The sequence below is a fragment of the Hyperolius riggenbachi genome, chromosome 6, assembly GCF_040937935.1.
Source record: "Hyperolius riggenbachi isolate aHypRig1 chromosome 6, aHypRig1.pri, whole genome shotgun sequence".
Taxonomy (NCBI): Eukaryota; Metazoa; Chordata; class Amphibia; order Anura; family Hyperoliidae; genus Hyperolius; species Hyperolius riggenbachi.
Window position 1 is genome coordinate 74,437,065 of NC_090651.1, and position 12,765 is coordinate 74,449,829.

The window sequence follows — 12,765 nt, forward strand, 5'->3', positions numbered from 1 at the left end:
CAGACCAGCTACCCCCTTCCTTTGCTCGTGGTCATGTTCTGATACTTGCATGTCCAATGTGGGTGCTTTCCATTATAGCAGGGGTTTGCAGGGGCTCTCTGATCAGTCTATAGCTACACAGCCCCTATGCAGCAAGCAAGTGCATGTCACCTAGCTGTGACTGTACACCTGCTGCCTCCATACCTGTCTCCCCATCACAGGTACCACTGTAAGAATATAGGCATTGTTACTCACGCTACCTTTAGGCTAGTTACACACCAGGACGTTGCGTTTAGGGGACGTTATAGGGCACATAACGTGCCCCTAACGCAACGCCTGGTGCTCTGTGGTGTGGACGTTGGAGTGAGCCGCGTTGTGCAGCTCACTCTGGCGTCCGTGAAGCAGTGATGCGTACTCTTGGACGCATGCGGCATCACGTGGTCCCGCCCGGCCAATCGCCGCACAGAACGGCCGCTCCAGGAAGTAAACACTGCACGTCACTGAGTGCAGTGAATATTAATTAGCCATGTGCCCGACCGCACTCCCCTCCTCCCCAACATGACTGAGCATGTGCAAACAGTCTAACACGGCTTAGCCGCGGAGAACACACAGCATGCAGCACTTTGCTGCGTTACAATGTAACGCAACGTGGGCAGTGTGAACAGCCCACTTGTGTTACATTGCTGTGCGTTGGGGGAGCGTTACAGGCTGCACTAACGTGCGCCTGTAACATCCCTGTGTGCAAGAAGCCTTAGTCAGTGGTTTTAGTGTGGCTGATCATTGTACAAGGCTTGCATTACAAACAGAAAATCCTCATGTTCAGGCATATTACACTACAGTAAAATAGAAAATAAAATCATTAAAAATGGTGGACAGGGATTACAGCTGCTTAACCACTTGAGGACCTAGGGCTTTCTACCCCTTAAGGACCGGCCACTTTTTTTCCATTCAGACCACTGCAGCTTTCACGGTTTATTGCTCGCTCATACAACCTACCACCTAAATGAATTTTGGCTCCTTTTCTTGTCACTAATAAAGCTTTCTTTTAGCGCTATTTGATTGCTCCTGCGATTTTTACTTTTTATTATATTCAGCAAAAAAGACATGAATTTTGGCAAAAAAATGATTTTTTTAACTTTCTGTGCTGACAGTTTTCAAATAAAGTAAAATTTCTGTATACATGCAGCGCGAAAAATGTGGACAAACATGTTTTTGATAAAAAAAACCCCATTCAGTGTATATTTATTGGTTTGGGTAAAAGTTATAGCGTTTACAAACTATGGTGCAAAAAGTGAATTTTCCCATTTTCAAGCATCTCTGACTTTTCTGACCCTCTGTCATGTTTCATGAGGGGCTAGAATTCCAGGATAGTATAAATACCCCCCAAATGACCCCATTTTGGAAAGAAGACATCCCAAAGTATTCACTGAGAGGCATAGTGAGTTCATAGAAGATATTATTTTTTGTCACAAGTAAGCGGAAAATGACACTTTGTGAAAAAAAAAAAAAAAAAAAAAGTTTCCATTTCTTCTAACTTGCGACAAAAAAAAATGAAATCTGCCACGGACTCACCATGCTCCTCTCTGAATACCTTGAAGTGTCTACTTTCCAAAATGGGGTCATTTGTGGGGTGTGTTTACTGTCCTGACATTTTGGGGGGTGCTAAATTGTAAGCACCCCTGTAAAGCCTGAAGGTGCTCATTGGACTTTGGACCCCTTAGCGCAGTTAGGGTGCAAAAAAGTGCCACACATGTGGTATTGCCGTACTCAGGAGAAGTAGTATAATGTGTTTTGGGGTGTATTTTTACACATACCCATGCTGGGTGGGAGAAATATCTCTGTAAATGACAATTTGTTAATTTTTTTTACACACAATTGTCCATTTACAGAGATCTTTCTCCCACTCAGCATGGGTATGTGTAAAAATACACCACAAAACACATTATACTACTTCTCCTGAGTACGGCGATACCACATGTGTGGCACTTTTTTGCACCCTAACTGCGCTAAAGGGCCCAAAGTCCAATGAGTACCTTTAGAATTTCACAGGTCATTTTGAGAAATTTCGTTTCAAGACTACTCCTCACGGTTTAGGGCCCCTAAAATGCCAGGGCAGTATAGGAACCCCACAAATGACCCCATTTTAGAAAGAAGACACCCCAAGGTATTCCGTTAGGAGTATAGTGAGTTCATAGAAGATTTTATTTTTTTGTCAAAAGTTAGCGGAAATTGATTTTAATTGTGTTTTTTCACAAAGTGTCATTTTCCGCTAACTTTTGACAAAAAATAAAATCTTCTATGAACTCACCATACTCCTAACGGAATACCTTGGGGTGTCTTCTTTCTAAAATGGGGTCATTTGTGGGGTTCCTATACTGCCCTGGCATTTTAGGGGCCCTAAACCGTGAGGAGTAGTCTTGAAACGAAATTTCTCAAAATGACCTGTGAAATTCTAAAGGTACTCATTGGACTTTGGGCCCTTTAGCGCAGTTAGGGTGCAAAAAAGTGCCACACATGTGGTATCGCCGTACTCGGGAGAAGTAGTACAATGTGTTTTGCAGTGTATTTTTACACATACCCATGCTGGGTGGGAGAAATACCTCTGTAAATGGACAATTGTGTGTAAAAAAATCAAAAGATTGTCATTTACAGAGGTATTTCTCCCACCCAGCATGGGTATGTGTAAAAATACACCCCAAAACACATTATACTACTTCTCCCGAGTACGGCGATACCACATGTGTGGCACTTTTTTGCACCCTAACTGCACTAAGGGGCCCAAAGTCCAATGAGTACCTTTAGGATTTCACAGGTCATTTTTGTTTCAAGACTACTCCTCACGGTTTAGGGCCCCTAAAATGCCAGGGCAGTATAGGAACCCCACTAATGACCCCATTTTAGAAAGAAGACACCCCAAGGTATTCCGTTAGGAGTATGGTGAGTTCATAGAAGTTTTTATTTTTTTGTCACAAGTTAGCGGAAATTGATTTTAATAGTTTTTTTTCACAAAGTGTCATTTTCCGCTAACTTGTGACAAAAAATAAAATCTTCTATGAACTCACCATACTCCGTACGGAATACCTTTGGGTGTCTTCTTTCTAGAATGGGGTCATTTGTGGGGTTCCTATACTGCCCTGGCATTTTAGGGGCCCTAAACCGTGAGGAGTAGTCTTGAAACCAAATGTCGCAAAATGACCTGTGAAATCCTAAAGGTACTCATTGGACTTTGGGCCCCTTAGCGTACTTAGGGTGTAAAAAAGTGTCACACATGTGGTACCGCCGTACTCAGGAGAAGTAGTATAATGCGTTTTGGGGTGTATTTTTACACATACCCATGCTAAGTGGGAGAAATATCTCTGTCAATGACAATTGTTTGATTTTTTTACACACAATTGTCCATTTACATAGAAATTTCTCCCATCCAGCATGGGTATGTGTAAAAATACACCCCAAAACACATTATACTACTTTTCCTGAGTACAGCGGTACCACATGTGTGACAATTTTTTGCAGCCTAGGTGCGCTAAGGGGCCCAACGTCCTATTCACAGGTCATTTTGAAGCATTTGTTTTCTAGACTACTCCTCGCGGTTTAGGGCCCCTAAAATGCCAGGGCAGTATAGGAACCCCACAAGTGACCCCATTTTAGAAAGAAGACACCCCAAGGTATTCCGTTAGGTGTATGGCGAGTTCATAGAAGATTTTATTTTTTGTCACAAGTTAGTGAAAAATGACACTTTGTGAAAAAAAAACAATAAAAATTAATTTCCGCTAACTTTTGACAAAAAATAAAATCTTCTATGAACTCGTCATACACCTAACAGAATACCTTGGGGTGTCTTTTTTTCTAAAATGGGGTCACTTGTGGGGTTCCTATACCGCCCTGGCATTTTACAGGCCCAAAACCGTGAGTAGTCTGGAAACCAAATGTCTCAAAATGACTGTTCAGGGGTATAAGCATCTGCAAATTTTGATGACAGGTGGTCTATGAGGGGGCGAATTTTGTGGAACCGGTCATAAGCAGGGTGGCTTTTTAGATGACAGGTTGTATTGGGCCTGATCTGATGGATAGGAGTGCTAGGGGGGTGACAGGAGGTGATTGATGGGTGTCTCAGGGGGTGGTTAGAGGGGAAAATAGATGCAATCAATGCACTGGGGAGGTGATCGGAAGGGGGTCTGAGGGGGATCTGAGGGATTGGCCGAGTGATCAGGAGCCCACACGGGGCAAATTGGGGCCTGATCTGATGGGTAGGTGTGCTAGGGGGTGACAGGAGGTGATTGATGGGTGTCTCAAGGTGTGATTAGAGGGGGGAATAGATGCAAGCAATGCACTGGCGAGGTGATCAGGGCTGGGGTCTGAGGGCATTCTGAGGGTGTGGGCGGGTGATTGAGTGCCCTAGGGGCAGATAGGGGTCTAATCTGATAGGTAGCAGTGACAGGGGGTGATTGATGGGTAATTAGTGGGTGTTTAGGGTAGAGAATAGATGGAAACACTGCGCTTGGGTGGTGATCTGATGTCGGATCTGCGGGCGATCTATTGGTGTGGGTGGGTGATCAGTTTGCCCGCAAGGGGCAGGTTAGGGGCTGATTGATGGGTGGCAGTGACAGCGGGTGATTGATGGGTGGAAGTGACAGGGGGTGATTGATGGGTGGCAGTGACAGGGGGTGATTGATAGGTGATTGACAGGTAATCAGTGGGTTATTACAGGGGAGAACAGATGTAAATATTGCACTGGCGAATTGATAAGGGGGGGTCTGAGGGCAATCTGAGCGTGTAGGCGGGCGATTGGGTGCCCGCAAGGGGCAGATTAGGGTCTGATCTGATGGGTAACAGTGACAGGTGGTGATAGGGGGTGATTGATGGGTAATTAGTGGGTGTTTAGAGGAGAGAATAGATGTAAACGCTGCGCTTGGGTGGTGATCTGATGTCGGATCTGCGGGCGATCTATTGGTGTGGGTGGGTGATCAGATTGCCCGCAAGGGGCAGGTTAGGGGCTGATTGTTGGGTGGCAGTGACGGGGTGATTGATGGGTGATAGGTGATTGGCAGGTGATTGACAGGTGATCAGTGGGTTATTACAGGGAAGGACAGATGTAATTAATGCACTGGCGAATTGATAAGGGGGGGGGGGGGTCTGAGGGCAATCTGAGCGTGTGGGCGGGTGATTGGGTGCCCGCAAGGGGCAGATTAGGGTCTGATCTGATAGGTAACAGTGACAGGTGGTGATAGGGGGTGATTGATGGGTGATTGATGGGTAATTAGTGGGTGTTTAGAGAAGAGAACAGATGTAAACAATACATTTGGGAGGTAATCTGACGGCGGGTTTGCGGGCGATCTAATGGTGTGGGTGGGTGATCAGATTGCCCGCAAGGGGCAGGTTAGGGGCTGATTGATGGGTGGCAGTGACAGGGGGTGACAGGGGGTGATTGATGGGTGATAGGTGATTGGCAGGTGATTGACAGGTGATCAGTGGGTTATTACAGGGAAGAACAGATGTAATTAATGCACTGGTGAATTGATAAGGGGGGGTCAGAGGGCAATCTGAGCGTGTGGGCGGGTGATTGGGTGCCCGCAAGGGGCAGATTAGGGTCTGATCTGATAGGTAAAAGTGACAGGTGGTGATAGGGGGTGATTGATGGGTGATTGATGGGTAATTAGTGTGTGTTTAGAGGAGAGAATAGATGTAAACAATGGATTTGGGAGGTGATCTGATGTCGGATCTGCGGGCGATCTATTGGTGTGGGGGGGGGTGATCAGATTGCCCGCAAGGGGCAGGTTAGGGGCTGGCTGATGGGTGGCAGTGACAGGGGGTGATTGATGGGTGATTGACGGGTGATTGACGGGTGATTGACAGGTGATTGACAGGTGATTGACAGGTGATCAGGGGGATAGATGCATACAGTAAACAGGGGGGGTGGTCTGGGGGGGGGGGTCTGGGGAGAATCTGAGGGGTGGGGGGTGATCAGGAGGGGGCAGGGAGCAGGGTGGGGGATAAAAAAAAAAATAGCGTTGACAGATAGTGACAGGGAGTGATTGATGGGTGATTAGGGGGGTGATTGGGTGCAAACAGGGGTCTGGGGGGTGGGCAGGGGGGGGTCTGATGGGTGCTGTGGGCGATCTGGGGCAGGGGGGGGGGGAAAAATCAGTGTGCTTGGTGCAGACTAGGGTGGCTGCAGCCTGCCCTGGTGGTCCCTCGGACACTGGGACCACCAGGGCAGGAGGCAGCCTGTATAATACACTTTGTAAACATTACAAAGTGTATTATACACTTTGTATGCGGCGATCGCGGGGTTAACATCCCGCCGGCGCTTCCGTATGGCCGGCGGGATGTTGCGGCGGGTGAGCGGCGCCAGGCGGAGGATCGCGTCACTGATGACGCGATCGCTCCGCCCATGCCCCTACAAGGACCGCCGCCAATTGTCAATACGGCGGTCCTTGCGGGGTGCACTTCCCGGCCGCCAATTGTACATACGGCGGTCGGGAAGTGGTTAAAGGAATCCTGAAGCAAGAGGGATATGGAGGCTGCCATATTTATTTCCATTTAAGCAATACCAGTTACCTGGCTATCCTGCTGATCCTCTGCCGCTAATACTTTTAGCCATAGAAGCATGAAATCCTCACACTCCAGGGTGTAGAAAAGGCCAAAACATTTATTGAGCAATCAGGTACAGAATAGCTAAAATTTTTCGGGCTGAGCGTGAAACATGTTAGCCATTTTATGCTGTTCCTGATTACTCAATAAAGGTTTTGGACTTTTCTACACCCTGGAGTGTGCAGACTTCGTTTTGAACTACATTTCTGTGTCTGCCTGGTGTCCAGCACCTTAAAGTGAACCTCCAGACTAAAAATCTACTCAGCAGAACTGAAAAGGCTTGGTGTTTCTTTAACAGTTTCACAGCATCAAAACTTTGTTTTTCTTATAGAAGTCTCATTTTTAGCTGCATTTTTAGCTAAGCTCTGCCCCACCAAAGAAAACTGCCCAGGCTTTTTCCCCCTGATGCTGTGCAAAGCATGATGGTATTTCCTATGTTGTTGTTCACGTTGCCTAGCAACTGGGAGGGGTGATCAGGACACAGGACAGTTGGAACTGTGTCTCATACTCCGTCACCTTCTTTCAACCAAAAAGATGGCTACCCCCATGAAATTACAAACATTTGCCTGTTCTTTTAAAACAGGGTGGGTAAGAGATTATATTACCTATCTATTTTAATTAACATAACTAATGTAACTTAATTACAGTATGTTTGTTTAGGCTGAAGTTCCTCTTTAAGATACACACGGTGCGTTCGCGCACTCGATTTTCCCGTCGATTCGTTTATTTCCAACATGTCCGATTTGGATTTCGATGGATTGTTAGGTCGATTCGCATGCAAAGTATGGCGAATCGACCTAACGATCCATCGAAATCCAAATCGGACATGTTGGAAATAAACGAATCGACGGGAATCGACGGGAAAATCCAGCATTAGGCCCCTTTCAGATGGACGCTTGAACTGCGCGTTTGTCGAGCAGGTCAGTCTCCTGTCTGCCGCCTGCCAGTGCAATTCCAATGCCTTTGTCCTAACACCAAATTGCACTCCTACTAGGCATCTTAAAACACACTGCCTCTATATATTTTATCGTATACTACCCCTCCTCTTGTTTCCCCCTATTCCTTTAGATTGTAAGCTCACAAGGGCAGGGCTCTCACCCTTTTGTGTCATTGAATGTTATTAATTTAATTGCTTGCACTCTGTTAGACATTGATACATTTTAGTCATCATGTTAAATTTGCTATTGTAATCAGCAGTTCTGTATTTTGTATCAGTGTTCATATTTGATGTATATCATTGTCTGTATCATTATGTATCCCTTGTTTGTTTTCTTACATTGTACAGCGTCAAGGAATATGTTGGCGCTTTATAAATAAATAAATAATAATAAATACCTACCATAGTCCTTTTATCTGCATTACGGGAATCTAATGTAATACGATTCTGATCTGATTTAGCCTTATTACAAGGAGGTTTTCAGCTGCAAAATGTACCGGTACATTTTTTTCCTGCACTAAGATGACAGACAACCTGGGGAACATTTTAAGGGCTCATTCACACGGTGAGTTGCAGCGAGTTTTGACGCACTGCCCATAGTGTGTATTTTACATGAAAGTTCATAGACTTATTTTATCATCCACACTACGGCCTAGTGCACACCAGAGCGGTTCTGCTGCGGTTTGCGATCCGCTTGTGGGTGCGGATCCGCTAGGGTAATGTATTTCAATGGGCTGGTGCACACCAGAGCGGGAGGCGTTTTGCAGAAACGCATACTCCCGGGCTGCTGCAGATTTTGGATTGCGGATGCGTTTCTGCCTCAATGTGAAGTATAGGAAAAACGCAAACCGCTCTGAAAAACGGCACTTCAGAGCGGTTTGCCAGGCGTTTTTTGTTACAGTAGCTGTTCAGTAACAGCTTTACTGTAACAATACATGAAATCTACTACACCAAAAAACGCTTCACAAAACCGCAAAATGCTAGCTGAAATGCTACAGAAAATTAAGAAAAAGCGTTTCAAAATCTGCTAGCATTTTGCGGATCTGCTAGCAGTTTTTGGTGTGCACCAGGCCTACAACAGTGAATTGCTGTGCATTTCAACTTGTCGGGTGTGATTAAAACTCACAGAAATAAACCAATTCATGAGTTTTTTTTTCATGCATTCTAATGCATTTCAACTCACTAACTAGTGTGAATGAGCCCTAAGGCTAGATTTACAGTGGTGCTTTTACAGTGCAACTGGGGGCAGCTTAACACAGAAAGTAGCACTGCAGTAGCAAGTCTATGGAGCGTTCACTGTGCATGCAGTGCGTTGCAACCCAACATACTACAGTATCCCAATGCACTGTATTCAGTGCGTTACTGTATAACGCACGCATTAACAGAGGCAGTTTTCATTGACCTTATGCTTCACTGTATGTCACCTAAAGGTTGCATAACGTGCGGTGTGACTTTTTCGTTTTGTTGCGGTCCTGTCATACACGGAACTCAGAGCAACGTCCCACTGTGAGCCGAGCCTAAAGGAAACTAATGAGAATCTGTATGAAAAAAAAAATGCCCCTGGGGGTTACTTACCTTGGGAGGGGGAAGCCTCTGGATCCTATCGATGCTTCCTCCGTCCTCCTCTGTCCCGCAGTGGTCTCGATAGAGCTCCACAAACAGCAGGCATGTAAATATTTACCTTCCCGGCTCCAGCGCAGGCGCAGTAGCGGCTCTCGGCTCGGAAATAGCCGATCCCAGTCGGGTCCGCTGTACTGCGCAGGCCGATTTGCGCCCAGTGATGCTCAAATCCGGATCCGGGAGACACCCGGATAGTTGCTATCTGGATATCTCCCAGTAAACCTGTGCGGGGAGGGCGGGGGGGGGGGCCCAATCTTACCTGTCTGACGTCTTCTTCGTCCGTCCCTGGCGCCTCCCACAATGCAGTCCACGCACATCACGTGACTACAAACACTTCCTCCTTCAACCCGGAATGAGCATCACTGGGCGCAAATCACCTGCGCAGTAGAGCAGACCCGATTGGGATCGGCTACTTCCGCCTATTTCCGAGCCGAGAGCCACAACAGCTCCCCCGCTGGACCCGGGAAGGTAAATATTGCACAGACTGAATAATTGTCGGCTGTGCATTCCGAGGACCAGAGCGAGACCACCGTGGGACGGAAGACGGGGGGGGAAGCCTCGATAGGATCCAGAGGTTCCCCCCTCCTGAGGTAAGTACTCCCCAGGTGTACTTTTTTTTAGTACAGAGTCTCTTTAAGTGAAAAAAAAATGTGGGTCGTTACTTACCTGGGGCATCTTTCAGTCCCCTGAAGTCCTACTGGTTTCTCTCCTTTACTATGCGATGCTCTATTCCTCTGTTGTCCCCTCCGAAACGCTGCATATGTAGCCCTGTGCCACCCGCCTCCTCCATCGCATTTTGTGCTGCAGCAAAACATTTTTACTGCGCATGATTGAGGAGGTGTTCGGCTGGCGACGAGAATGCGCAGTGGGCGGCAACTGGCCCAGCTTACGGAGGGGGGCACTGGGGAAACGGAGCAACGCAGGAGGATGGCGAGGGATCTAAAAGACTTCAGGGGGCTGGAAGAAGCCCCAAGTAAGTAACTGGCCACATTTTTTTTTCACCTAACACTCCCTTTAATTCTTAAAGCCTAGTTCCACATAACAGACACAGAGGTTTCACTAACGTCAATCATTTTGCTATCAGGCCACAATGTAGGAAGCTCTGTCGTGTTTACTTGACAGGTACATCTCAGAACACGGATGATGGACACACGTCCAGCCGGCACACACTGTACGGCACAGACATACACAGCCGTGTGTAAGTGTCACAACAGTGTGCGGTCACCCCGATTCATAACACCGAACTGGCACTCAGACCACTTCCTGGTGCAGCATTGAGTAACACAGAGGAAGTGCGCAAAGCATCTGACAAAAGCATGAAATAAACAAACACTGCTTAAGAAAAATGCAAGTAAACATTCAAGCCATAAGTGACATCATGCAACCAGTACACTGTGTACAATGTCCCCTCACTCAGCCAGATCTGCCCTAATGCAGAGTACACATGATGCAATTTTCTGACAGATCAATTATTTCCAACATGTCCAATCTGATTGCCGACTGCTTTATCAATCGATTTACCATTCATTTCTATGAAAAATCGATAGGAAATTAGATTGGATATGGTGGAAATAATCGATCGGACAATAAATCTGTCAGAAAATTGCATTGTGAGTGCATACACATCCAATTTTGGTTGGACAAGGATTGGCCAATTTTACCACCTCCATGGAGTATGAGGGTTTACCCACATAATCTGTTCATAGAATTCAACATCTGTTGGCCTTCATGGAAGTGGTCATTGATTGGCCAATCAAAAGTTGATGTGTGTACCAGGCTTAAAAGGAACCCAAGGTGGGAGGTATATGGAGGCTGCCATATTTATTTCCTTTTAAACAGTACCAGTTGCTTGGCAGTCCTGCTTATCTATTTGGCTGCAGTAGTGTCTGAAACATCTGATCTGTATGCATGTTCAGAGTCTATGTTTAAGGTATTAGAAGCAGTGGGTTAGCAATACTGCCAGGTAAACTAGCCCAACACACCATTGTTGCAGCCCTTCTTCCATTAATGATGCCACTAGAGTCATAGAGAGGAGACACTAGACACGACTGAGGAGAGATCAAAATGCAGAGAGGTGAGTAAATAACTGCACAGGCATGCTCTGCCAACAACTCAGCATATAGCCCCCAACCCCCTATATGCAGAGTTGTGAGTGGAGCATACCAAGTGGGGGGGGGGGGGGGGGGCATTCTAATATGGCAGGGGGTGCACATCTGGCTACCTAATACTGGGGGCACATCTGGCTACCTATACTGGTAGGTGTGTGCTGGGGGGGGGGGGGTCACCTACCTGATACTGGAGGCTTACTTGGCTACCTATACTGGGGGCACATGTCTACTTATTCTGGGGGGGGGGCTACCTAATACTGGGGGCACATATAACTACATATACTGGATAGTAGCCGATACCCCCTTTCCCATGAGAAATATTTTCCTTTTCACAAACAGATCATTGGGGGGCTCTGTATGGCTAATATTGTGGTGAAACCCTTCCCACAGTGGGATGTCAGGAGCATGGTCCTGACAGTTTCCTGTTTGTGAACCTCATTGCATTGTGGGAAATAACAGCTGTTTACAGCTGGGTCCAACTGCCAAAAAAGCAGGCAGCCTCTCCTTCCACTGACATCACTTGCCAGCAGTAAAAATGTCACCATGTGGTAAATGTAAGAATGTCAATCAGGGAGAAGAAAGATTTTACAACGGGCACACACTGACTAAATCATTTATACATAATGATTGTAAGAATGAAGCACTTTTTATGACATTATTTCCACTGGAGTTCCTCTTTAATACTGTGGACACATCTGCTTCTCTATACAGCAAACTGGTGAAGGGGGACCACAACACTGGTTCCAGGGGCGACACTAGCAGTGGAAATGACAGACATAGTATGTTAGTGGAGTGACAGTGAGGAAGTAAGGGACCCATAGCTTTATATTATATTCGAGCCAAACATTTTTTCCTCTCAGGTTAAAATGGGGAGCTCAATTTATATTCAAACTGGTTTACAGTATATTTGAGTTACACAGTATGTTGATTTTTTTAAGGCAACAGCAATCGGTCTGATGTATCCCTTCCTTAACATAGGTTATATGACAGGATAATCACTTCAGTCTGTGGAGTTCTGTACTCACAATTTGGTTGGTGAGGGTCACACTGTTGGTATAGATGAATTCTAGCACAGCCAGGAAGACCTCAGGATTCATGTCCGCCAAGACAAAGGGGATCTGTAACTCTTGGGGACTCTGTACTCCCTGCAGCTGGTGGGTGAACATGCTGTGGAAAACCTTACAGCGGCACGCCAGGACACAGCGGTGAGCGTGGATCATTTGTCGCTCCTTCCCCACCACAAATGAAACATCACTGAAACACAACAAATAATTGTATTTAGAACCCATCACACCTGCCTATTATATATGCCTCAGAAGATCATGTACCACATCTCATTCTTTTAGATAATCATATACAGTAAGGCCCGGTTCACATTAGCGATCTGAGCCAAAAGGATCCGGTGAGTGGTCTTCGCTTCACCGGATCCGGATGGCTTAGTCCGTGGCCCAGTTCACATAGTGAAAACGGATCTGATCAATGATTGATCGGACCAGTTTTCACTCAGCAAATACATACCTAAATTTTCAG

General features: G+C 46.3%; 1 protein-coding gene across 4 annotated transcripts in view; it reads right to left on the reverse strand.

Annotated features, from left to right (window-relative positions):
- Positions 1-12,765, reverse strand: part of BTBD19 (BTB domain containing 19) — a 105,016-nt gene that overhangs the window by 66,569 nt on the left and 25,682 nt on the right. For all 4 annotated transcript variants that reach the window (XM_068239524.1, XM_068239522.1, XM_068239523.1 and 1 more), the window contains exon 2: positions 12,261-12,489. In XM_068239524.1, the coding sequence (XP_068095625.1) occupies positions 12,261-12,489 (229 nt within the window). The remainder of the gene's footprint in view (positions 1-12,260; positions 12,490-12,765) is intronic.